The 21754-nt window shown below is 66.7% G+C and overlaps 4 protein-coding genes across 6 annotated transcripts in view; 3 read left to right on the forward strand and 1 right to left on the reverse strand.

Moving 5' to 3' along the window:
- Positions 1-1189: 1189 nt before the first annotated feature.
- Positions 1190-2222, forward strand: REG4 (regenerating family member 4). The gene is made up of 5 exons (XM_075037511.1): positions 1190-1268; positions 1389-1486; positions 1569-1706; positions 1781-1886; positions 2050-2222. The coding sequence occupies exons 1-5, from the start codon at positions 1205-1207 to the stop codon at positions 2121-2123; spliced, it is 480 nt and encodes a 159-aa protein (XP_074893612.1). The 5' UTR covers positions 1190-1204; the 3' UTR covers positions 2124-2222.
- A 1047-nt stretch (positions 2223-3269) lies between these two features.
- HMGCS2 (3-hydroxy-3-methylglutaryl-CoA synthase 2) lies at positions 3270-6658 on the forward strand. The gene is made up of 9 exons (XM_075037512.1): positions 3270-3382; positions 3636-4075; positions 4351-4476; positions 4747-4911; positions 4982-5150; positions 5236-5406; positions 5917-6023; positions 6119-6244; positions 6334-6658. Exons 1-9 carry the CDS (start codon positions 3270-3272, stop codon positions 6438-6440), a joined length of 1524 nt encoding a protein of 507 aa, XP_074893613.1. The 3' UTR covers positions 6441-6658.
- Positions 6659-7174: 516 nt separating this feature from the next.
- On the reverse strand, positions 7175-15602 carry PHGDH (phosphoglycerate dehydrogenase). 2 transcript variants are annotated; one of them, XM_075038418.1, is made up of 12 exons: positions 15285-15602; positions 10308-10459; positions 10065-10130; positions 9928-9982; positions 9742-9840; positions 9507-9639; positions 9279-9427; positions 8906-9058; positions 8645-8777; positions 8181-8308; positions 7759-7987; positions 7175-7476 (listed from the first exon to the last, which is right to left on the reverse strand). In XM_075038418.1, the coding sequence occupies exons 1-12, from the start codon at positions 15357-15359 to the stop codon at positions 7322-7324; spliced, it is 1527 nt and encodes a 508-aa protein (XP_074894519.1). In that variant the 5' UTR covers positions 15360-15602; the 3' UTR covers positions 7175-7321. The 2 variants fall into 2 exon arrangements, with proteins under 2 accessions (XP_074894519.1, XP_074894518.1); XM_075038417.1 differs by lacking the exon at positions 15285-15602 and adding an exon at positions 10714-11001.
- Positions 13994-21754, forward strand: part of PDE4DIP (phosphodiesterase 4D interacting protein) — a 34956-nt gene continuing 27195 nt past the window's right edge. The window contains exons 1-8 of one of the 2 annotated variants that reach the window (XM_075038411.1): positions 13994-14132; positions 17854-17909; positions 18118-18296; positions 18773-18883; positions 19346-19422; positions 20233-20356; positions 20432-20586; positions 20869-20986. In XM_075038411.1, the coding sequence (XP_074894512.1) occupies positions 17903-17909; positions 18118-18296; positions 18773-18883; positions 19346-19422; positions 20233-20356; positions 20432-20586; positions 20869-20986 (771 nt within the window). In that variant the 5' untranslated portion in view covers positions 13994-14132; positions 17854-17902. Of the gene's footprint in view, positions 14133-17853; positions 17910-18117; positions 18297-18772; positions 18884-19345; positions 19423-20232; positions 20357-20431; positions 20587-20868; positions 20987-21754 lie in introns of those variants that run through there. The other variant, XM_075038410.1, reaches the window with a different exon arrangement.

Consider the following 21754-nt stretch of genomic DNA (forward strand, 5'->3'; position numbering starts at 1 on the left):
ACGGGGATGCTCCGGCCGGGATCAGGGCAGCCTGCCCTGGGGCTTACCCCTGCCAGCCCCCAGTTCAGCCAGGGCTGGGCCAGTGGGCATCCCTGCCTGGTACCAGGCTGCTCTCTGCCACAAGATTATCTCTGTGTTTGCATTAGTAATTAACACTAATTGCAGGGGGTTTATTGACCAACTAGGAGAGGTTCTTCCTGCCTTTTCTGGAGAAATGTTGAAGGCAAACAGAGCGGAGATCTGGGCAGCTTTCCAGCAAAGTGGAGGGGATGGAGGGGAACCCGCAGTAAGATTTTTATGGTGGGAATCACCTGAGCTGGGCAAACACTGATGCTGGTGAGTACCGGGCTATAAAGGGCAGCTCCTCTCCTCTCCTCTCCTGGTCACCCACCAGAAGCTGTTATTCTTCCCAATCTCCGGACAGCAGGTGAGGAAGGAGACCCTCACGGGGTGGCTGGGGCCTCGGGATGCTCCGAGGTGGCTTGTGGGTGAACAGGAGCCTGTCCCAGCCCTGGCAGCTCCCAGGGGAGCTGAGCGCTGCCCTTGCTGGATGGGGCAGGCTGCAACGATGCACTTTTCAGCCCTGTGTTGACTTTTGTCGCTGCTTCTTTGAGGGGAAGATGAGCTGAGTCTGCAAATCGGCCCCGGTGCCCAGGGATTAGCCCAGATAAAGGGGAACTGCGCTGATGTGGCCGATTTGCCTCCCCTGCCTGGGTCTGGCAGCGCTACGAGCTCGGGGAGCAAAAACGATGCTGTGCACGTAGTCCCCACAGCCCTACCGGCCCCGGCTCTGCCTGTGCCATTGCTGCTGCTGCCCGATGCCAGGGCAGGGCTGGGGTCCCCCCACCTGTGCCCATGGCAGTGCTCTCCCCATATCCCCACAGAGCAGCTTGGCTCACCCAGATGCCTCCCACCGAGGCTGGGACTGGTGGGGCCGGGACACCCCAGCACTCCTGTGGGCTGGGGACCCCAAGCCGTGCCTGGAGGATGGGATGCGGGCACGAAGCCGTGACCTGTGCCGGGGAGGGGAGAGGGAGGCACGGCCCCCGGGGCTGCCATCTTCTCCAGACAGCTGAAAGGGGCCAGATCCAGTCCACAGGAGGGTGGGTTTGCAGCCTCTGGGCACAAGCAGCACCCCCTGTCCCTGAGGGACCTGGTGTGAGCCCCCGAGCTCTTACAGGGGACACTTCCAGGAGCAAGGAGGATGGTGGCAGCGGCCAGACTCGTCCTCCTGCTGCTGGGCTGCGTGGGGCTCCTGCAGCCGGCCGGTGAGTCCCACGACTTGGGGGGGCAGCCGCATCCGCAGCGGGGTTAGGAGGGAGCCGCGCTCCTCTCTGGCCATTGACACCGGCTGTCCCCCATCTCTCCCCACGCTCTCCCCTTCGCAGGCTCCCGGTACGTAAGCTACTGCCCCAAGGGCTGGTCCTACTACAAGCTCAGCTGCTTCGGGTACTTCCGTCAGCCCCAGAGCTGGGACGAGGCCGAGGTAAGCCCACCGGGGTACGCAGGCGGTCGGGCACCCCCCATCTCTCCCAGGGGTGCCCCGGCACTGACGGCTCTCCCCGCAGAGGCAGTGCCAAAGCAAACACCCTGGTGCCCACCTGGCCTGGGTGGAGGAGCCCCGGGAGGTGGCCACCCTGCGGAGAATCATCTCCTACTACCAGCGCGTGAAGCCCGTCTGGCTCGGCCTCCGCTACAGGCAGGAGGTGAGGCGGAGGGTGGCAGGGGGTGGTGGGGGGCAGCGGGGCCATGTCTTTGACCCCCCTCTCTCCTTCCACAGAGCCAGACCTGGCAGTGGGCAAGTGGGAACAAGTACAGCATCACTAGTGGGCTGGCTGGGAACAGTGTCCACGGGGGGACCTGTGGCCTGCTGAACCACCTCAGCGGTGAGTGCCCAGACCCTGAGTCCATCTCCAGCGCTCAGTCTTCGCCGGTATCCCCCCCTCCTCCTCCTCCGGGTCCCATCCCTGCGAGGGGCTGCGGCAAACAGAGCTGGTGCCCCTGTCCTCGCCGTGGCCCCCGCCAACCCCTGGCCCATCTCTCCGGCAGGCTTCGCCCTGTGGTCCAGCGCCAACTGCACCCAGCAGCATCACTACGTCTGCAAGTTCACCGCCTTGCTCTGAGCACAGCCCCTGGGTGACCCCACACGGGCCATGTTCCTCCCTCGCCACCTCCGCTCCTCTCCCTCCACCTCCTAAAAATACATCTATAAAAAAAGAAGCATGCAAGTGTTGTGTGAGCTTGGTGCTGGTGCAAAGCCCTGAGCCGGTCTAGGTGAGGGAGAGACAGGTGCTGCCATGGCCCCCCAAGCCTTGCAGCTTCTGGGGGCTTCAGTGCTGCCAGTGCTGGTGGAGCTGTTTGGGGGTGAGTCCCCGGGAGCCGTGGGGCTGGTGGCTCTCCCGGCCGGCCGCTCGTGTTTGCTCATCCCCAGCCCTCTGGTGCCAAATGGGACAGGTGTCCCTGGGGTACAGGTAGGGTGGACAGGAGTGTGCCCACGGTGCAGGCATGGAGGAGACCTGGGGCGCAGACGTGGGTGGGGATGGGAGCTGTTGTGCGTGTGCAGGCGTGAGGATGGGTGCCCCCCTCGGTGCAGACAGCTCCACAGGGGTCCCGGGGGTGCGATGCTGCCCCATGGCCATGTTGACAGCAGCACCGGGACCAAAGGTCCCTTCTTGTGTCACCACAGTATTGCCACAGGCATCACGTGGTTGTTTGCTCGGCTGTTTTGAAGATGGCTCTGCCCCCACCCAGCTCATGGGTTTTTTCCTTCTCGGAGCCACAGCATGTGACAGAGGTGGACCGCGTCCCGGACGGCATGGATGGTGCCGGCACCAAAGCCCCAGCCACCCTCTGCTCCCTCCCTGGGACCACAGGGCCAGTCAGAGAGGCCACACGGCACCTCGCACGCCGCGCAGCGACCGCAGCCGTGCCGGTGAGCCACGGGCACCGGAGCTGCCGCTGCCGCACGGCACGGGGAGCCGGGGCTGCGGGAGAGCCCGTTCCGTTGCTCAGCCCCAGCTCCAGCCGAGCGCGTCCCCAGGCTTTGGGGCATAAGACAGAGACGTCTTGCAAGTTCCCCCTCCAAAGCCAGCGCTTACTCTGCTGTCCCTGTCGCGTTGGCTGGCGCTAGGTGACCTTTGAGCCCCGGGGTCCGGCACGCTGATAAGGGCCAGGAGGGCTGTGCCATGCCGCCCGCGCAGTTTATAAAAGCACCGCGCGAGGTCCGTCCTGCCGTCTGTCCCTCTGTTCGTGCAGCGGCTGGGGCGAAGATGCTGCGCTTGGTCGGCCGCGCCGCACGCTGCTGGGGGGCAAGGCGGGCACCACCAGGGCCAGAGCGGGCACCCAGGGGGGCCCAGCACCCCATGGCCGTACAGAGGGCATGGTGAGCATCCACGCGGGTTGGGTGGGGTGGAGGCATAACCAGGGGCGGTCGGGGAGCTGGTAGTGCTCTTAAACCTTGCTGGGGAAGGGGATGCTCTCCCTCCTCCCCGCAGCGCTGCTGGGCACAGGGAACCAGCAGGGATTTGGGATGTTCACGGCCTGGGGTGCTCGCTGGTGGCATCTCCCCAGGGCCACCGCCTGTCCCCAAAGCTCGGGGCCACCGCAGGACTGTCGCCGCTCCCTCTGCCCCGCAGCCTCTCCAGCGCCGCCGGGACGGGCACCTGGCCCAAGGATGTGGGCATCCTGGCGCTGGAAGTGTACTTCCCCGCCCAGTACGTGGAGCAGGAGGAGCTGGAGCGGTACGACGGTGTAGAGGCCGGCAAGTACACACGGGGCTTGGGCCAGCAGCAGATGGGCTTCTGCGCTGCCCACGAGGACATCAACTCCCTGTGCCTGACGGTGGTGCAGCGGCTGGTGGAGCGCGGGCGGCTCTCCTGGGATGCCATCGGCCGCCTGGAGGTGGGCACCGAGACCGTCATTGACAAGTCTAAGGCCGTCAAGACCGTCCTTATGCAGCTTTTCCACGACTCGGGCAACACTGACGTGGAGGGCATCGACACCACCAATGCCTGCTACGGGGGCACGGCCTCGCTCTTCAACGCGGCCGCCTGGGTGGAATCCAGCGCCTGGGATGGTGGGTGCAGACAGGGATTGTGCTGTGAGGATGGGGCAGCTGGATGTTGGGTGGGTTCCATGGGATGGGAGAAGGAGGCAAGAGGTGGCCTGAAGCCCAAAGATGTTCTGGCAAGCCTCAAAGGGAGCTGCTGCCCCTCCAAACTCTCCATGACCCCTGTTTCTTGCCCACCTTGGCCATGACACATGGCAGCATGGGGATGGGAGTATGTGAGGGCCATGGAATGGAGGCTCCCACCTGCTGACGGCCCCGCTGGCCCCCCTGTTCTCCCCCAGGTCGCTACGCTGTGGTGGTATGTGGGGACATCGCTGTCTATGCCACGGGGAACGCGCGGCCCACGGGAGGTGCCGGTGCCATCGCCATGCTGGTGGGACCCAATGCCCCGCTGGTGCTGGAGAGAGGTCAGTGTCATGAGACCCTGGGGATGGTGAGCTGAGGGGTGCTGTCTCTGGGTACCGTACATCCCTGTCCCAGCCCCGGAGCTGCTCAGCTCCAGCAGCACTGGCTCTGCCAGCCCTGGTGGCTGCCCGGTGCTGGGGACCCCAGGATCCCGGTTGGCCACATCCCTCTGGGCACCACGGAGCGACCCAGGGAGGCTGGCGGATGGGTGCTTGCCATCCGGCTGGGACCCCCCAACGCTCCCCAACAGCTGGCTCTCCCTGTTTCCCCAGGCCTGCGGGGAACTCACATGGAGCACGCCTATGACTTCTACAAGCCAGACCTGGCCTCCGAGTACCCGGTGGTGGACGGGCAGCTCTCTATCCAGTGCTACCTGCGGGCGCTGGACCGCTGCTACGCCGTGTACCGCCGGAAGGCGGAGAGCCAGTGGCAGCAGGGTAAGCGGTGGCACCCCTGGGGTGCCCGTGCCATCCCACTGGATGCTGATGGCCCCACGTTGCCTTCCAGCTGGCATCCAGCGGCCCTTCACCCTCGATGACTTCAAGTTCATCATCTTCCACACGCCTTTCTGCAAGCTGGTGCAGAAGTCTGTGGGGCGGCTGCTGCTGAATGATTTCTTGGCCACCCCAAACCCTGACACTGCCACCGGCCTCTACAAGGGGCTGCAGCCCTTTCGGTGGGTCCCCACGCCATGTCCCCCATCCCCTAGCCCAGCCGGGGACGTGCCCATGTGGGGTTCGAGCCGGCCTCTCTCTGGGCAGCGGTGTGAAGCTGGAGGACACCTACACCAGCAAGGAGGTGGAGAAGGCGTTCCAGGCGGCCAGCCAGGAGATCTTCAACCAGAAGACCAAGCCCTCCCTGCTCCTCTCCTCCCGCAATGGCAACATGTACACACCTTCCATGTATGGCTGCCTGGCCTCCCTCCTGGCGCAGTGAGTCCCCAAAAAAGCTGGCTCGGGTGGGGAGGAGGTCATTTCAGGGAGGGCAGCCCCTGGCCTGGCTAGCTGTGGGGGCAGGTGCCAGCACTCATCCCTTGCCCCCAGCAGAGACCTGACACTTTCATCGCACATAACCCCCGGTGTCGATGCATCCCGCTCCACGCCATCTCCCTGCCAGCCTTTTCATACCAGCTCGCTGGAGCTGGGCTGGCACATAAAGCCCTTCTGTTGGCACCGGGAGGATGAAAACCCCGTTGTCATGCTCGGCAGAATGGCTGACCCTGCAGCAAAAGAGCCGTGGGAACAGCCAGGCACTGGGGGGGGGGGACAAAAGCCTCATCCTGGGGCTCCCCAGCACCACCACACTCCAGGGCCATGCAGCCCTGAGTCCCAGGACCCCCCTGCCTGCAAAGGGGGCAGGAGGCAGCCCCCTGCACCAACCCCACAGTCTCCCCCCCCCTCCAGCCCCAAATCTCCTCTAATCCCCCTAACCCCTTGCTGCAGGTCCTCGGCGCAGGACCTGGCTGGCTCCCGGATCGGCGCCTTCTCCTACGGCTCAGGGCTGGCCGCCAGCATGTTCTCCCTCCGCGTCTCGCAGGATGCGGCCCCAGGTGAGCCCCACGGGTGAGGGGGGCCGGGAAGGGAGAGCAGTGTGGGGTCAGGGCCGCCGGCAGTGCCGTCTGACCCGGCGGGTGCCCATCGCCAGGCTCCCCCCTGGACAAGCTGGTCTCCAGCCTGGCTGACCTGCCAGCTCGCCTGGATGCCCGCAAGCGCGTGGCCCCGCAGGACTTCGCCAAGATCATGAAGCAGCGGGAGGAAACCCATCACTTGGGTGAGTTGGGGCGAGGGGATGCGACACACTTCCCCCGCCCCCGTCAGGTCCCCATGGACCCCCTGAGCATCACCGCCCTCTCCCTGCAGCCGACCACGCTCCCCATGGCTCTCAGGCGGATCTCTTCCCCGGCACCTGGTATCTGACACGGGTGGATGCCAAGTACCGCCGGGAATATGCCAGGAAGCCCGTCTAGGGGGGAACGGAGCGGTAAGCCCTGGAGAAGGGGATGCTCTCCTCCCCACTGGCATCCCTGCTCACCCCCAAATCCAGGGCTGGCCTCTGCGGCAAACCTCACCTTGGATGGCCGGGAAGTGGCCAGCGGCACCTCGGGCCCTGGAACTGGTGGAGACAGTGGCTGGTGTTTTCTGCAAACGCCTGGGCGGCGTGGGGGAATAAAGGCACGGATGAGAGGGGGCAGCAGCCTGGCTCTGGCTCCTGGTCACTAGTGGTCCCCTCAACCACTGCGGGGCTAGACCGCAGCCCCTTACAGGATTTATCCTATGGGTACCCAACGTGGCCATCTGCCCTGTTGTAGACATGCCTCAGTACCCCCCTTTCCCCATGCCCTGACGTTTTGGGGGAGCCAAGTACTGCCCAGTCTCCAGTTTGGGGGTGGTAAGGTGCCATTTTCCCCGTGACATGGGTAAATTGAAACATCCCCATGGGAACACCCAGGGGGCAGGAGGGGGCAGGCGACGCAGGGGCTCACGGGAGGGCTCAGCCCCCCTTGGATCGCTGCCTGCTCTCTGGGCTACGTCCCAGCACAGAACGGTGGCCGGATGGGACCTCGGTGGGGCCACAGCAACCAGGGAGACCTTTGCACCCTTGAGCAAACAACCGACGGGGCCGGGGTGGGCGGGCAGGAGGGACAGAGCCTGCAGGAGCTTTGGGGTTGAGGACAAAGGACTGCAGAGACAAGGCATCACACACTCTTCTCCTGGACCCTTTATTGAGCACAGGGCCACCCCAAGCCCAGCATGGGGACCAGGGGCAGCCAGGTGCAACGCTTCCCTGGCTGGGGGGGGGGGGTCCAGGTGCTGCGGCCATGGGGAGAGTCCTTGCTGGCAGTCAGGTTCACAGCTGGAGCTGGAAGACCTCCGTGACGCGTGGCTTCAGCTCGCTGAGGTCAGACAGGGGGGCCGAGAGCCCCACGATGCTCCACTGCTCCCCTGCCACAGTGCTGGAGCTGTGGTAGGACTGGAGCTGGACCCCCACCTTCCCCAGCAGCCCTGGAGAAGAGGAAAGGTGTTAGGGGCCACAGGCTGCCCCAGCACCCAGCAGTAGCAGGGCTCTGCCCACCCCAACACCCCTCATAAGGTCTGCAGTGCCATTTCTTTCCCCCACCCCATGTCCTTTGCTCCAAGCCCCCAACCCTCTGCTCAAGTCCCCCCATCCTTGTCTCTCCGTGCAACATCTGCCCCCTCCCTGCTGCAGCAGGGGTTCAGCTCAGGGGTGGATGCAGGGTTCCCCCAGGCTGCCCCCCCCCCTTGGGGGTGACTTGGGGAGCTCACCGGTGAGCGCAGGCAAGGTGCTGGACTCGGAGGCTTTAGCTCTGTAGATGAGGATGGAGCCGGCCAGTGGGGCTGGCTGCTTGAAGGTGGCCCCATTGATCTCCCGCAGCACCGGGGTGCTGCCCTGCACCGTCCCCGCCGCCCGGTGCGGGGTGCCCTGCAGGGACACCTGCAGCAAACCAGTGCTGCCGTCGGGCTCAGGGGCCACATCGCCATGAGTGGTCGCGACCTGCCAGAGAGACGTGGCCGCTCAGTGTCCAGGTGCGTGGCAGGGCACAGGGAAGGAAGGGATGTCCTTGGAGGCCACCCCAGGGAATGGCCCCCAGCCCGAGAGCTGCATTAGCAGCCCCACAGGGCAACCCCGGGAAGGATGGGGCCTGGGTGCACCAGGCTGATGTGTGGAGCCCCAGGTGTCCACGCACCTTCAGCCCAGCCTCCTGGGCCAGCAGCAGGGCGTTCACCAGGGTGACGTCCTTCTGCGCCCCTCCGGCCAGCATGCCCGCGGCCACGGCGGGTGTCAGATAGCTCTCGGCCTCCCGCAGGGGTGTCCCTGGGGTGGAGGGAGGAGGCAGGGGGTGGATGGGCCAGCAGCAGAGAGGTCAGTCCCACACTGGAGCAGCCAGCCTGGGGCTGGTCCTTCCAGCCACCCATCCGTATACCCCCCCCTACTCCCATCCTCCCACCCATCCATGCACCCACCCATATACCCATGCCCCCATCCTCCCACCATCCTCCCATCCCTCCATCAACGACTCTCCTGTCCATCCCTTCTTCTGGCTGCCCTCCTATCTCTCCTCCCATCCACCCAGCCCAGTGGGACCCCACTGCACTGCCCACCCATCGGGGTCCCTGCACCCAGACACGGGGCGCAGCCTGCCCGGCTCACCTAGGGTGCAGACCTGCATGCTGCCCTGCGCTTGCTTGCCCACCATGCGCAGCACCGTGCCCAGGGCCCTGGCCAGGGTGATCCAGGGCTTGGTCTGGGGCGCGAAAGCCTTGCTGAGAGCCTGCCCGTTGACCTGCAAGGAAGAGCAGGATGTGTGATGGGAACCCACCGGCGAGTGCACAGGGTCGTTCCCAACACATCCATGCTTTACAGACAGGGAAACTGAGGCACGGAGGTCAGGTTCCTGGCGGGGGGACTCACTGTGCCAGCCAGCCCCTTCCCTGTGGCCATGTTCACGATCTGCATGGCGATCTCCTTGCCGCAGCGGCTCTGCGCCTCCTGCGTGCTGGCACCCAGGTGTGGGCAGCAGATGACATTGGGGTGGTTCACCAGGTCGCGGTCCTTCGGGGGCTCCTGCCAACACAGCCCCGTCCCACCATCAGCCCCCAGCACCCACCTGGGAGCCCAAGGGGGGCATTTACCCCCTCCTCCCTTGCAAGGAGGGGAGCTGGGGCAGGGCTGTGCCAGATCCCGGTCCCGCAGGGTTTGTCGGGCTGCCCTGGCCTGGCTTGGGCAGAGTTAAGGTGATGCTGAGCCAAAGCTGAGCTTGGGGGGTCCCTGCAGCCCCGCTCACCTGCGTGAAGACATCGAGGGCGGCTCCACCGCACTGCCCCGACCGCAGCGCCCGCAGCAGCGCACCCTCATCCACGATGCCACCACGGGCGCAGTTCACCACCTGCACGCCGCGGCGGCATTTGGCGAAGGTGCTGTCGTTCAGGAGCCCTGCGGAGGGAGGGCTGTGAGCGGTGAGGGGCTGCCTTGGCTCCCCCCAAATCCCCCCACGCCAGCGCCTGCCCTGTACCTGTGGTGGAGGGCAGCAGCGGCGTGTGCACCGTGATGAAGTCGCACCGGGGCCAGATCTGCTCCAGTGGCAGCTGCTCCACGCCGAAGGTGGCCGAGGCTTCGGGGGTGATGACGGGGTCGTAGCCTATGGTCTGAGGCAAAGCGGGCGCTCGGTCCTGCAGCCTGGCACGATGCTCGCGGCCGGGCCGGGGGGGCCGTGCTCCCCATTGCTCTTCCCTGCCCCGGCTCCTTACCTTCATGCCAAAAGCCTGCATACGGGTAGCCACCTCCCTGCCGATGCGCCCCAGTCCCAGCACTCCCAGCGTCTTCCCGTTCAGCTCCATGCCCATGTACTAGGGTGAAAAGCGGAGATGAGCGAGCAGAGCCCACACGGGCACCCACCACAGCATCGCGCCTGGGGTGCTGTGCCCATCTCCTACCTTCTTACGGTCCCACTTGCCCTCCTTCATGGAGGCAGCTGCCTGCGGGATCTGCCTGAAAAGGGAGGCTGCGGTCAGCGCAGGAGCAGGGGGCCGTGGGGCGCACGCCCGTCCCCCCCATCCTGCCCCGCGCTCACCTGGCCAAGCACAGGATCATCCCGCAGGTGAGCTCGGCGGCGCTGAGGCTGTTCCCAGTGGGCGTGCTGGGGATGGAAAGCGGTGTCACTGGTGTGTCACCCCCGGGCTGACAGGGGTCTGCACCCCGTGAGGATGGAGACCCGCGGGGTGGTGCCATGGGGTGCCACGGGTGGGGAGGGCACCCTGCGGACCCCTCCCCTGTCTCCCCAGGAGCGCAGGCAGGGATGTCCCCGTGCTCTTACTTCATGACCAAGACACCCTTCCTGGTGGCTGCCTCCACGTCCACGTTGTCCACGCCGGTGCCCGCTCTGCCCACCACCTGCAGCCTCTCCGCCGCCGCCAGCACGTCGGCCGTGACTTTGGTGGCCGAGCGGACGATGAGCCCGTCGCAGTCCTGGGGGGGGACAGACGCGGCGAGTGGGACCGGGGACGGGGACGGGGTTGGCGGTCCCGGGGTGGTCGCGGGTGGGGGACAGCCGCTGCCGGGGGCTGGGATCGGCCGTGCGAAACCCGTCGGGCTCTTGCATCAGACGGGAGGCGGGAACCGGCCCCGCTGGCCGAGGCGGAGGGGGTCCGCTGCCACGCGGGACAGCCGCCCCCCCACGCACCCACCCACCCGTGGGTGCAGCTCGGCCGCGCCGCGCTCACCCGGATCTCCCGCAGCAACTCCTCCTTGCTCAGGCCGGGTTTCTCCTGCACCCGGAGACCGCCGGCCTGCAGGATCTCCCGGCAGCAGGGGTCCAGGCTGTCGCTGATCAGCACCTTCTGCAGCTTCCCCAGCGCCATGGCGGGGGACGGCACCGGGACGGCACCGGGACGGGACCGGGACGGGGGTGCCGGCTCTCTCCGCACGCCGCCGGGAGGCTGCTGCCGCCCCTCCGCCGCGCTAAAAGGGCTGCGAGCGGGGCACGTTTTTCGGGCTCATTGGGTGCCGCCTCCATAATCCCACCTCTTTCCCTTCCCCTCCCCGCCCCAGCCCGCCCGGGTCCCGTGTCCGTCCCCCCCCCCGACCCCGGGAGGGAGGAGGCGGAGGGGAGGGGGGCCGGGGTTGTGCCTGGCCCCCCAGCAGCCCCAGAGCGAAGGGAGGGGGTGCCCCGGCAGGACCCCGTCGCCCCCGGGTCGGGGAGCCACGAAACCAGGGGGAGCGGGGGGCAGCGTGTCCCCACCCCGCGCACCCCGGCCGTGCCTCAGTTTCCCTGCGCCGCACATCACAGCACGGCGAGGCTGGAGGGGAACGGTGGTGGCAGCCACGGTGCTGCAGGTGATTCCCCCCAAAGGTGGGGGTGCCGCTGGTAAGGGAGCAGCCCGGCCCCCAGCCCATGGCGAGCCCGGCCATGCCGCCCCCCAGCTTGCCCAGGAGTGGGGGTTCCCCGGATGCCACAGCCCAGAGGTGAGGCAGTGCCATGGCCCCTGCCCTCCTCCAACATTGCGCCCGCTGTTGAGCAATGCCCCCGATAAGGTGCCGGGGACACGGGTCCAGCCCTGGCCACCGGCTCCCAATGATGTGGGGTGCACGGGAGCCGCCCAGCAAACGCCCTCGGTGGGGCAAGACCCACGTGGCTGCATCCAGTGACCTCGCGAGGAAAAGTGCTGGCCCTCGAGAGGGGACGGTGGGGGGACCCCACAGGGCTGGGCACAGCCCGGCATGGTGGATGGCAAGGGATGGAGGGCATCCCCTTGCTCGTGGGGACAAAACCTCACAGCGCAGCTGGACTGGACAGGCCTCAGGTCCTGCCTATCAGGGAGCCAGGATCTGGCCCTTCCTTGCCCACCACTTTCTATGCGCTGCGGGTGGGCATCAGGGACACGGCGCTCCCAAACAGGGTCCTGACGGGACTGAGCCCTTCCCCAGACTGTGCATTCCCCAAGCAGCAGGGCTGGACCAAACTGCCCTGTCTGAAACCTGGGGTGGCCCCAGAGCAGAGCAGAGCCCAAGTAACAGATCTGCCCCAGCAATCAGGAGGTGGCCGGGAGGGATGCCCTCACCATAGGCAGCACGGCCGACCGAAGTGGGAGAGCCCAACACTACATACACCCTGGCACTGCCCACCCCCCGGTGCGACGTACACCCTGGCACTACCTATTCCCTGCGTACACTGCAGCCGCAGCCAGGGAACAACCGTGACGCCAGAGCGAGGAAAGTCCAGGGCAACCAACACAGGGTGAGAGACACGGTCAAGGGCAGTGGCTGGTGAAATCTGCAGCGGGGTCCCGAAACTGCCCCTCGGTGGGGCTGTGTGACCCAGGGACCGGGACAGGGCTCCCTCTCCACAGCCTCGCGTATGGCATGGGCCAGGGGCACCCACACTCTGGGACTTGCCGTGGCTGGGACACGGCCCTGCAGCCCCTGGCACAGCCCTGCTGCCGGCCCTGGCCTCCATTAACCATTAAGACCTTGCTCAAAGCGCCCGCCGACCCGGCATCCCAGCACCCTGCTCCCTGTGCCGGTACCACTTGGGTTTGCCCAGCGCCTCCGTACGTCTCCGTGGCCCCTCTCCGTGGCCCCTCTCCCACACCTGTGGCCCACTTGCGCGGAGGCCACACGTGGCAGAGCCACGGCGTGGTATTTGCTGGCTTTTCCCAGCCTGCTGGTGCCCTCTCCTGGGGAGCGGCACTGGAGGCACAGCCCCACGGCACCCCAGCACCCCTGCACCCCATCCCTCGCCGGGGGAGCTGCTGGGACGTGAGCGGTGCTGGTGGGGTGGAGGTGCCGGCAGGCATGTCCCCCCACTCCTGGCCCTCAAGGGAGGCAGCCGGAGAGACTTGAACCCGGTCCCTGCCTGTGTCCTGAGGAAGGGCCCCTCAGGCTGGAGGGGACCCCAAAGCTGGCAGGGCCAGGGGAGTGGGTGCCCGGGGGGACCTGGGCTGTGATGGGGATGGAGTGTGGGGGTTACAGGGAGATGGCACCCCACTGCTGACCCCATTAGCACCAGGGTCCTGGATGGGCTCTGCTTGGTGGTGGGTGGGGGAGCCACAGGGGACAGCTGGCCAAGGGTCTGTGGGTGCAGGATGGAGGAGAGTGGGGCCAGGCAATGGGGGAGTGTTGGGGGGGTCCTTGCAGAGTGGATGGGGCTGGGGGAGAGGGCAGGGGCAGCACTGGAACTGGGGTATCAAGCAGGGAAAGGAATTAGTGGGGTCAAAGGGAACTGGGGTTATTGGGGTTGGGATGGGGAGTGGCAAAGGAGGGGCAAGGGTGGGGGAGATTGGGGGTGTTAGGTTGGGATGGTGGGTGTTCAAGGGCAGGTTAGGGTGATGGTGGGGTCAAGGGGGATTGAGGATGCTAGGGATGTCCCAGTGCAGGACTGGGAAGTCACAGAAAATTAGAGAGCAGGTGTGGGTGTTGTGGGGCTGGAAGTGTACCCGGGGGGCTCATGGGGCTCTGGGGGTGACAAAGGGGGTTGGGGGTGTCAGGCTGGGGTGGAGGCATCCAAGGAAGACCAGGGTGGTAGGGGATGACAAGGAGGACTGGGAGTAACTGGGTTGTCAGGATGAGTGGTTGGGGGTGCCATGGGGGATCTTGGCTAATTGGGGGTCTTTTGGGGTGGCTGGCAGGTTGGGGGAAGGATTGAGGGGGCAGGGAGGGATCAGGGATAGTTCCTGGGGGACTGAAGGGTGGGGAAGGGTCGGGGCTCAGCCCAGAGAGACTGGGGGGAGTGGAGGGTTGGGGCGGGCAGTGGCCGTGTCAGCCGGGACAGGCTGGCTGCTGGGCGGGGGGACTGGGGAGACGAAGGGGGGGATGGAGAGAGGGAGCAGGGAGAGGACGGAGGGGGGGAGCGGGGAAGGAAGGCTGGAGCGTCAGAGGGAGGGAGGGCAGAAAGGATGGAGGGAGGCTGGGATGGATGAAGGAGGGAGGCAGGGAGGAGGAGGAGAAGGAGGAGGAGGAGGAGGAGGGGATGCAGCGGCGGGCGGAGCCGGCCGGTGCCGCAGAGCCGCCTCCCCGGCGCACGCTGGGGTGGCCCGGCAGCGCCTGCGGAGGCCCGCCGGCTCGGCCCGGTGCCCGGCCCGGTGCTGCCCGGCCCGGTGCTGCCCGGTGCCCGGCGGGGCGGGTTGCGAGCCCCGCGGCGGAGGTGAGGAGCGCGTCCGTGGGTGCGCGTGTCATCCGTCCGTGGGGCCGTGAGTGATGCGGGTCGGGGCGTCCGTGTGCCCCGGGCACGCGTGGGGGCTGCGTGTGCCCCGGGACGCCCGTGGGGGGCTGCGCGTGCCCACGCTGGGCCGTGGCGATGCCGCGGCAGGTTGAGGCCCAGGTACCAAGCGGCATCGGCGTGGCCGGGATGCGGGTGTGCTCCCTCGGGGCTGTGTGGGGCCGGACACGGGCTGTCCCAAGCCCCGTCCCCCTTGGGCGGTGGGTGTCCCCTGCCTGCTGCTGGGGTCCCGCAGCTTGGCGCCGGTGGCGGGGCTGTGGGACACCCTGCTCCCAGCTGGGCCCCACGCTGGGCAAGGCCGGGAGCGCTGCTGGGCATCCAGGAAAGGAACAGGGACCCTTCGTCCAGCACCGGGGGCACACGGGTGTTCGCTGCCCCGTGCCGTGAGGACCCAGGGGTGCCAGGGCAGCGTGGGCTGTGCCAAGCAAGAGGGCAGGAGCTGTAGAGTCCTGTGGGGCTGTAGCACCGGCTCTCCTCGGGGCGCTGGGCAGGTGGGGTTTGCTGGGAGGTGCTGGGCCGAGGGTGGCCCCCGGGGGAAGGGCTGTGGTTTAGGGTGCCGGCATGGGGAGCTTGGCTTCCCCCATCTCCCCAGCGCTGTTTGCATCCTCCCTGCTCTTCCCCTGGCTCTGCCCATCCCCAATTCCACCCTGAGCCGCTGGCCAGACCGTTTGTCCCGGCACCCGGCCAGGGCTGCCGGCCCTCGGGAGCTGTGCCGGCTGCCACGCGTGCGGTGCAGCGTTGGGAGCCGTCATCGCCAGAAGTGTGGGTAACGCCAGCCCCCGGCTCCCCCCGTCCTGCCACGCTCAATGGAGACCTTGTTGCCCTGCCCCGTGTGCAGGCAGTTGGTGGGCGGCCGTGCCGTGTGCCGTGCACGCACGCCCAGGACCGGCTGTCCCCCGCGCTACCTCCCCCGTGGCGGCACTCAGCCCCTGCTGAAACATTTGTGCCGACGAGTCAGCGGGGAGCCGGGCTGTGCCACGCTCGCTCAGCATCCCGGCCCTGGCACTGAGCTGCCACGCTCGCCCTGGCCTTGCCCGGCCCTCGCCGTGGCCCCTCTGCCAGCCTGGAGACTGTCACCTGCACCCGGAGTGGCTGTGGCTGAGCACGGGGCTGGGGGCTGCCTTCCATCCCTCCATCCATCCCTCTGTCCATCTGTCTGTCCGTGGGAGGTGATCCAGCAGCGGGAGGAGGTGAGTTGCCGTCGGTGCGCTAAGCGGTGCCGGGCGCTTTGGGAATGCTCTCCCGTGTGGGGCAGCGGCCACCCTCACGCAGCCCACATGCCACGGCCCTGGAAGCCACCCCTGCGTTCTCCCCTCTCCCCGGCAGCACCCTGGGGTGCTGGTGCCGGCAGGCGGCCGCGGTGGCCCTGGTGCAATGCCACGGAGATGCTGTGAGTCAGCGGGTGCTCTGAGTCAGGGCCGTGTGGCACCCCTCGTGCCAGGGCTTGAAGATAAATCGGGGTGGGAAGTGCTGCCCGGCGGGTGGGGGGTCACGAGGCTGTGCCCCCCCTCCAGCTCCACGCTGTGCTGGCGGCTCTGCTCCGTGCCCTGGGGTGGCATGGCCAGCATGAAAGGGCTCTTGTCCTCCTGCAGCCCCGGCAGCACCGCGGCGGCCTCTCCTTCGCGGCAAACAAATTCCCAGTGTTGGGCACACGGTCGGGGAAGGGGGGGAGCCCCCATCCAGCCCAGGCGGCTGTGGCCACGGTGGAGCCCGGGGCTCCTGCTGGTCCCAGCATCCCCATGGCCTGGCACGGGGCTCCCAGTCCTGGTGTTGGGGGGTGCTGGCTGGGCTGCAGGAAACTGGGTGCTCTGCTCACTCCCCCCAGAGCCCATAGCCAGCCATGATGTGGGGCTGGCCCTGCCTCAGGGTGGCCCCAAGGAGCCCCCACGGCACTGGAGCTGCAGGGGTTGGTCACCCTCCTGTCTGGGTGTCACCCCTCCAGGCGTTGCATCTCGTCGGGTGTTGTGCTTCCTCTGGTATTGCACCTCCTTGGGTGTCACACCCCCAGGTGCCGTACCTCCTCGGGTCTTGTACTCTGTCTTCATGGGTATTGTGTCTCTGAGTATCGCGTTTCCTCGGGTATCAGGCGTTTGGCTGTCATGCCTCCTTGATTGTTGTCTCTGGGTATTATGCTGGGTGTGATGCCTCCTTGGATGGCATTTCACTGGGTACTGTGCTTCTTCAGGTATTTTGCCTCCTGGGATATCATGCTTTGGGATATCATGCCGCTGGGTACTGTGCTTCCTTGACTGTTGTGCATCCTTGTGTATCTTGAATCTGGGTATCATGGCTCCTTGGATGTTTTGTTTCTGGGTATTGGTCGTCCTGGGGTGTCATGCCTCCAGAGATTGTGCCTCCTTGGATATTGTGCTTCTGGGTATTGGGTCTCCTCAGGCATCATGCTTCTGGTTATTGTGCCTCTGGGCACCACAGCTCTGGTACTGTGCTTCTGGGTATCATGCTGGTTATGGTGCCTGGCAGGGCGCAGGGCCGTGCCTGGCCAGCACTGGTGTGTTTAAAGCCATCGTGCCTCAGTTTCCCCTCGTGATGGGTTGTTGCTGCCGGGGCTGTGGCAGCCTGTGGCTGCCTCCCCCTGCTCCCTCCCAGGCTGGCAGTGCTGTGTCCCCTGCCTGCAATGTGCTGGTGTGGTGTGCCCGGCTCTGGGGACGTGGCCCCAGGGCCCCTACCGTGGCCTGTGCCATGGGAACGTGCTGGCCCTGCCTGGCCATTGGGACTCAGTCTTGTGCATGTGGGCAGGACGCTGTGCCCACCGTGGTGCTGGGGGCGAGTGCCCACCTCCCTGCTCACGGGACCCCACCAAAAAGCTGTCATGCTGACATTAGAAAATAAATATTCTTCTTTTTTTTAAAGGAAAAAAATCTGTGGGTTTTTTTTTATTTGTGGGTTGGGGGTTTTTTTCTCTTTCTTTTAAATTATGAAATGACTCATGCTTCTCAGCTGAAAATAAACCTGATTGCGGCTGCGGTGGGGAGCTGGCAAGCTGTGATGGCATGGGGCCCCCTCGGAGAGCAACCGGGGCGAGCCCTGCCTTAGGCAGCCCCTGCTCGCTGCCAGCACCCCGACCCCCACCCCGGGGCTGGGGGTGTGTGCTGTGGGGGCTCAGGTGGCCCTGCCAGGGCTGCTAATGGGGCTAAAGTGCTCCTAAAGGGGCAGCGCCATCTGCACGGCCCCCAGGGCCTTGTGTCTTTGCACTTAGAGCAGATGCCTGCCGGCTGCGGGAACACACGCGTGCAACCCCACGTGTGCACGGACACCCGTGTGCCCCTGTGCACGCACACGCAGGCATGCACACCCACCCCCCATGCACCCTCATGGATGCACAAGGGTTTTGCCTTGCCTGGAGTTTGCCCCCCACCCCGGGCAGGCTTTTGCGTGACCGTTTGATGTCGGGAGCTCATCTCTGCCGCCCCCCTCCACAGTGCCCATCAGCCGCTTGCAACCCACCCAGGGTGGGAGAGATTGCAGCAGCCGCCGCCACGCAGAGCCTTTGGTAAAATCCCCCATCGTAAAATCCCCCACCGCCCTCCCTGGCCCCTCTGGCACAGCAACTGGGTGGTGCATGGGGGACCCTGGGGGCTGGACCCCCGATGCCATGCGTGACATGGCCGTGTGCTCCTCTCCGCAGGGACCCCTGCAGCGGCGACAGGCCAGCCGTGCTCCCCGGAGCCAGCTGCATGGCGGGTAAGACACCCCAAGAGCCCCCCCTGTACCCCGCACACCCCGTTCCCGTGCCCAGCGCCCCGGCAGCATGCATTGGCCCAGGGGATGGCCAGCAGCTTGCCGGCCCCGAGGCGTCCCGGCGTCCTTCCCGGTGACATCTCGGAGGCAGGCGGTGTGTGGAGCAACCGCTTTGCTCCTCTGACTGCCGCTCGCCCTCGCTCCCTCCCAGCTTCCCAAGATGGGCCGTGGGGTGAGGGTGACGAGGACCCCGCGCCGGCTGAGCCGGGGGGGTCCCATGGCCCCCCAGGTGCTCAGCCCCAACCTGGTCCCTTGGTGCAAACGTGTCTCCTCCGGGACCTGGAGATGGGTCCCCTCGCCCAGACGCAGACCCTGCGGGACTTTGAGCAGGTGAGACCCCAGGGTGCCGGAACCCCCACCATGGCACCACCAAGACACCCCCCCCCACCACCCCCCCCAGCACTACTTTGTGCTTGCAGGATACATGTCGGATCCCCTGGGTCCACCAGTGGGGTGCGGAGGGCGGGAGGGGGACGCAGAGCAAGCGGCGGTGGGACGGGGAGAGGGGGCTCAGCCCCCCCGGGCGCCACGCTCCCCCTCGCCGCCCTCCTGGCTGAGGCGCGCGGGGGCCGCGGGGGCTCGGGTTTCACCACCCTCCCGTCCTCGACGTCCCGCTCCGGCGATTCCTCAAATAGCTCTGGGAGGTGAAAAAAAAAAGGAAAGGGGCCGCGGCAGGGCCGGCGGCGGGAGCTGCGGGCGGGCAGGGACCCTGGGCCGTGTCCCCGGCGGCGCCATGTGAGGGGTGCCGGGATGCCCCCCCCCATGGAGCGCCGGCCATGGCTAACGGGTACCGCACGCTCTCCCAGCACCTCAACGACCTCAAGAAGGAGAATTTCAGCCTCAAGCTGCGCATCTACTTTCTGGAGGAGCGCGTCCAGCAGAAGGGCGAGGGCAGCCGGGACGATGTCTACCGGCGGGTGAGCGCCCGTGGGGGACGGGGATGGGTGCCTGAGGAGGGTTTCCCTCCCAGTGCCCTCTCTTTGCCCGGAGGGGATGGGGCCAGGGGAGCGCAGCCGGTGGGGATGCCGGGGAGAGCATCGGGCACGGCGCTGGGGCTGGGGGAGCTGCTGTGCAGGAGTTTGCCCCTTGCTGCCTTTGACAGGAGCGGGGAGAGGGTTGGGGAGGGTTTCCCCAACCTGGTGGGGTCCCCAGGGTGAGTGGCGGTGCCAGTTTGGGTGCAGATAGGTGGAGCGGGTACACCCTATCCCAGCACCAGCAGGCTAAAATACCACCCGTGCCACTCAGTGCCATGGGCACCCGAAGCCTTGCCGTGGGGTGGGGGACCCCCATGCCACCTCTGATGCATTCCTGTGGGAAGTGGCACTGGGGGGTCCGGGCAGGCGTGGGGGCATCCTACCCACCTCCCTCCCTCCCCACAGAATATCGAGCTGAAAGTAGAGGTGGAGAGCCTGAAGCGGGAGCTGCAGGAGAAGCAACAAGCCCTGGACAACACATGGTGAGCGGGGCCGGCCAAGCCTCTCACCCTGGGGTGGACATGGCATCCACACGCCATCTGTGGTGTTTGCGTGGGCAAGGGGGACCGAGGTTGTCTGCCTGCGCCCTGCCCGCAGCAGGCAGCGGAGCGGCTGCAGTGGGGCTGGAGGTGTTTGCAATGGGGCTGGGCACCCGCAGGGTTCCTCTTACAGCCCTGGCGCCAGCCAAAAATAAAGGGCAGCACCTGTTTGGCAGGGGAGGGCAGCGCCATGCCTGGGGGCCGTGGCGTGGGTGTCCCGCAGCGGGGCACCGCTGGGCAGGGGGGCCTGGGGCACGGCAGCCAGGGACGCCCCTGGTTCTGGGAGCGTGAGGGGACTGCTTCGGTGGTTCAGAGCCCGAGCATGACCTGGTGCCACCAGAGAAGCCGTGTCCCCAGGGCAGCAGCACTGGGAGATTATAGTACGCCCTGCCCGGGGGTCCTGCAGAAACAGCACCCACTGCATGGGGGGAGCTGGGCTGGGGGCACCCAGGGTGGCATGGCTCACCCAGTCCAGCTGTTTTGGGGTGGGGGCTTTTGCAAAGGGAGGCCATGCCATGTCGTGCCATGCCACGCCATGCTGCACCCTGCCAAGCCATGCCGTGCTGTGCCATGCCATGCCGTGCCATGCCATGCCATGCCATGCCGTAGTGTGCTGTGCCATGCTGTGCAGTGCCATGCTATGTCATGTGAGATGCCATGCCATACCATACCATGCTATGCCACTTTGTGCTGTGCCATACTGCACTGTGCCATGCCACGCTATGCCATGCTGTGCCGTGCTATGCTTGGTAGGGTGGCTGCGGAGAACCAGACAACCCGCAGCCAGGCAGCCCTCCGGCAGCAGTATGAGGAACGGCAGCGGGAGTCGGAGCATGTCTATGAGCTCCTGGAGAACAAGATACAGCTCCTGCAGGAGGTGAGCCCAGGGGTGGTGTGCTCCAGGGCGGGGGCTGGGGGTCAGTGCCTGGGGGCTCACCCCACTGCCATGCAGGAGGCCAGGCTGGCACGGAGTGAGGCTGAGCAGGCCACGGCGCTGGCCAAAGCCGAGGCGGAGCGGTGCCGGGAGCTGGCAGGGAAGCTGAAGGAAGCTGCGAGAACAAAGGAGGAGGACAGGAGCGATGATGGCTGCGGTACCATGGCCCAGAGGTGGGTGCCCAGGACCTGTCCCCTCTATGCTGCCAGCCTGTGCCCTGTGCTGATCCTTGGGGACTACCAAGGGGCTGGTGCTGTGCAGGGTCGGGAGGCTGCGGGCATCCAGGGGGTGGAGGGGTCACCCCAAGGAGAGAGAGAGCTGGGCTGTGGGGAAGGGGGAGCATCCCTGAGACTGCTCTGCTTTGCCCCAGAGATTGCCCCCCCAGCAGCTGTCCCCAATGCCATCCTGGGACCATCCCAGTGCCTAAGCATCCCCTGCCCTTCCCTCCCTCTCAGGAGGATCGAAGAGCTGACCCAAGAGCTGGCCGCCAGCAACCGGCTCGTGGAAACGCTGTCAGCCGAGAAGCGTGACCTGCAGCAGCACCTGGAGGAGCCCCTGGCTGTGGGGGGCCAGGTGGGTGGGCAATTGCGGGGGGGGACCTCAGCCTGACACCCCGGGGAGGAGCGCAGCCGCCCAGGGCTCGGCTGGCAGTTGTCATCCCTGTCCCCTTCTGGGGCTGCGGCCAGGGCCATGCCACGTCCAGCCCAAGCGTTTGCGCAGCTGTGCCGCGGTGCTGGGGGGGGACAACAGGGGACAGGGGGTGTCAAGGGAGCCTGCGCAGTCCTTCTGCGCCCGTCTGCCATTTAAATCCCGGGTCTTAAAATACGCCCGGCGTGGTGCCAGGCGGGATTTCGGGGCTGCGAAGGATCAGAGCAGCGTGTTCCTGGCAGCCGCACGGCTCCGGCCATGTTCCGTCTGGGTGGCACAGCCCTGTCCCCAGCAGCCACGGGCCACCAACGCCGGTGTGTGCCCACTGGGTGGCACGGGGTGCCACGCAGGTACTGCTGCATGGGTGCTCGGTGGCCTTGTGATGCGGGGACATGCCCCTCCGGCACTGCCTGCTGGGGCCGGGCACTGGCGCTGCACTGTCATCGTCGCTGTCGCTGTCGCCGTGCCGGCCCCACGTGTGCCCACTGCGCATGCGTAGCGCCTGGGCGTGGCGACTACAAATCCCGGCAGGCGCCGCGGCCGCCGCGCATGCGTGGGGGGCTGTCGCCTGCCGCCATCTTGAAATCTGAGCCACAAGCCGGGCGCCGCCGTGGCAGGAGCATCCTCGGCGGCGGCGGCGGGGGGAGGAGGAGGGGTGGCGGGGCCTGTGAGGCAGGGGGGCAGCCCGGGGTG

Source organism: Buteo buteo, chromosome 10, assembly GCF_964188355.1.
Source record: "Buteo buteo chromosome 10, bButBut1.hap1.1, whole genome shotgun sequence".
Classification (NCBI taxonomy): domain Eukaryota; kingdom Metazoa; phylum Chordata; class Aves; order Accipitriformes; family Accipitridae; genus Buteo; species Buteo buteo.

Excerpts from the sequence above, each read along its gene's own strand:
- REG4 (XM_075037511.1), top strand. The coding sequence starts at position 1,205 with ATGGTGGCAGCGGCCAGACTCGTCCTCCTGCTGCTGGGCTGCGTGGGG. Across the intron at positions 1,487-1,568 it reads AGAGCTGGGACGAGGCCGAG|AGGCAGTGCCAAAGCAAACA; the intron begins GTAAGCCCACCG and ends CTCTCCCCGCAG. Across the intron at positions 1,707-1,780 it reads GCCTCCGCTACAGGCAGGAG|AGCCAGACCTGGCAGTGGGC; the intron begins GTGAGGCGGAGG and ends CTCCTTCCACAG.
- PHGDH (XM_075038417.1), bottom strand. The coding sequence starts at position 10,851 with ATGGCGCTGGGGAAGCTGCAGAAGGTGCTGATCAGCGACAGCCTGGAC. Across the intron at positions 9,983-10,064 it reads ATGATCCTGTGCTTGGCCAG|GCAGATCCCGCAGGCAGCTG; the intron begins GTGAGCGCGGGG and ends CTCCCTTTTCAG. Across the intron at positions 9,059-9,278 it reads CCCTCGATGTCTTCACGCAG|GAGCCCCCGAAGGACCGCGA; the intron begins GTGAGCGGGGCT and ends CTGTGTTGGCAG.
- HMGCS2 (XM_075037512.1), top strand. The coding sequence starts at position 3,270 with ATGCTGCGCTTGGTCGGCCGCGCCGCACGCTGCTGGGGGGCAAGGCGG. Across the intron at positions 4,076-4,350 it reads GGAATCCAGCGCCTGGGATG|GTCGCTACGCTGTGGTGGTA; the intron begins GTGGGTGCAGAC and ends GTTCTCCCCCAG. Across the intron at positions 5,151-5,235 it reads AAGGGGCTGCAGCCCTTTCG|CGGTGTGAAGCTGGAGGACA; the intron begins GTGGGTCCCCAC and ends CTCTCTGGGCAG.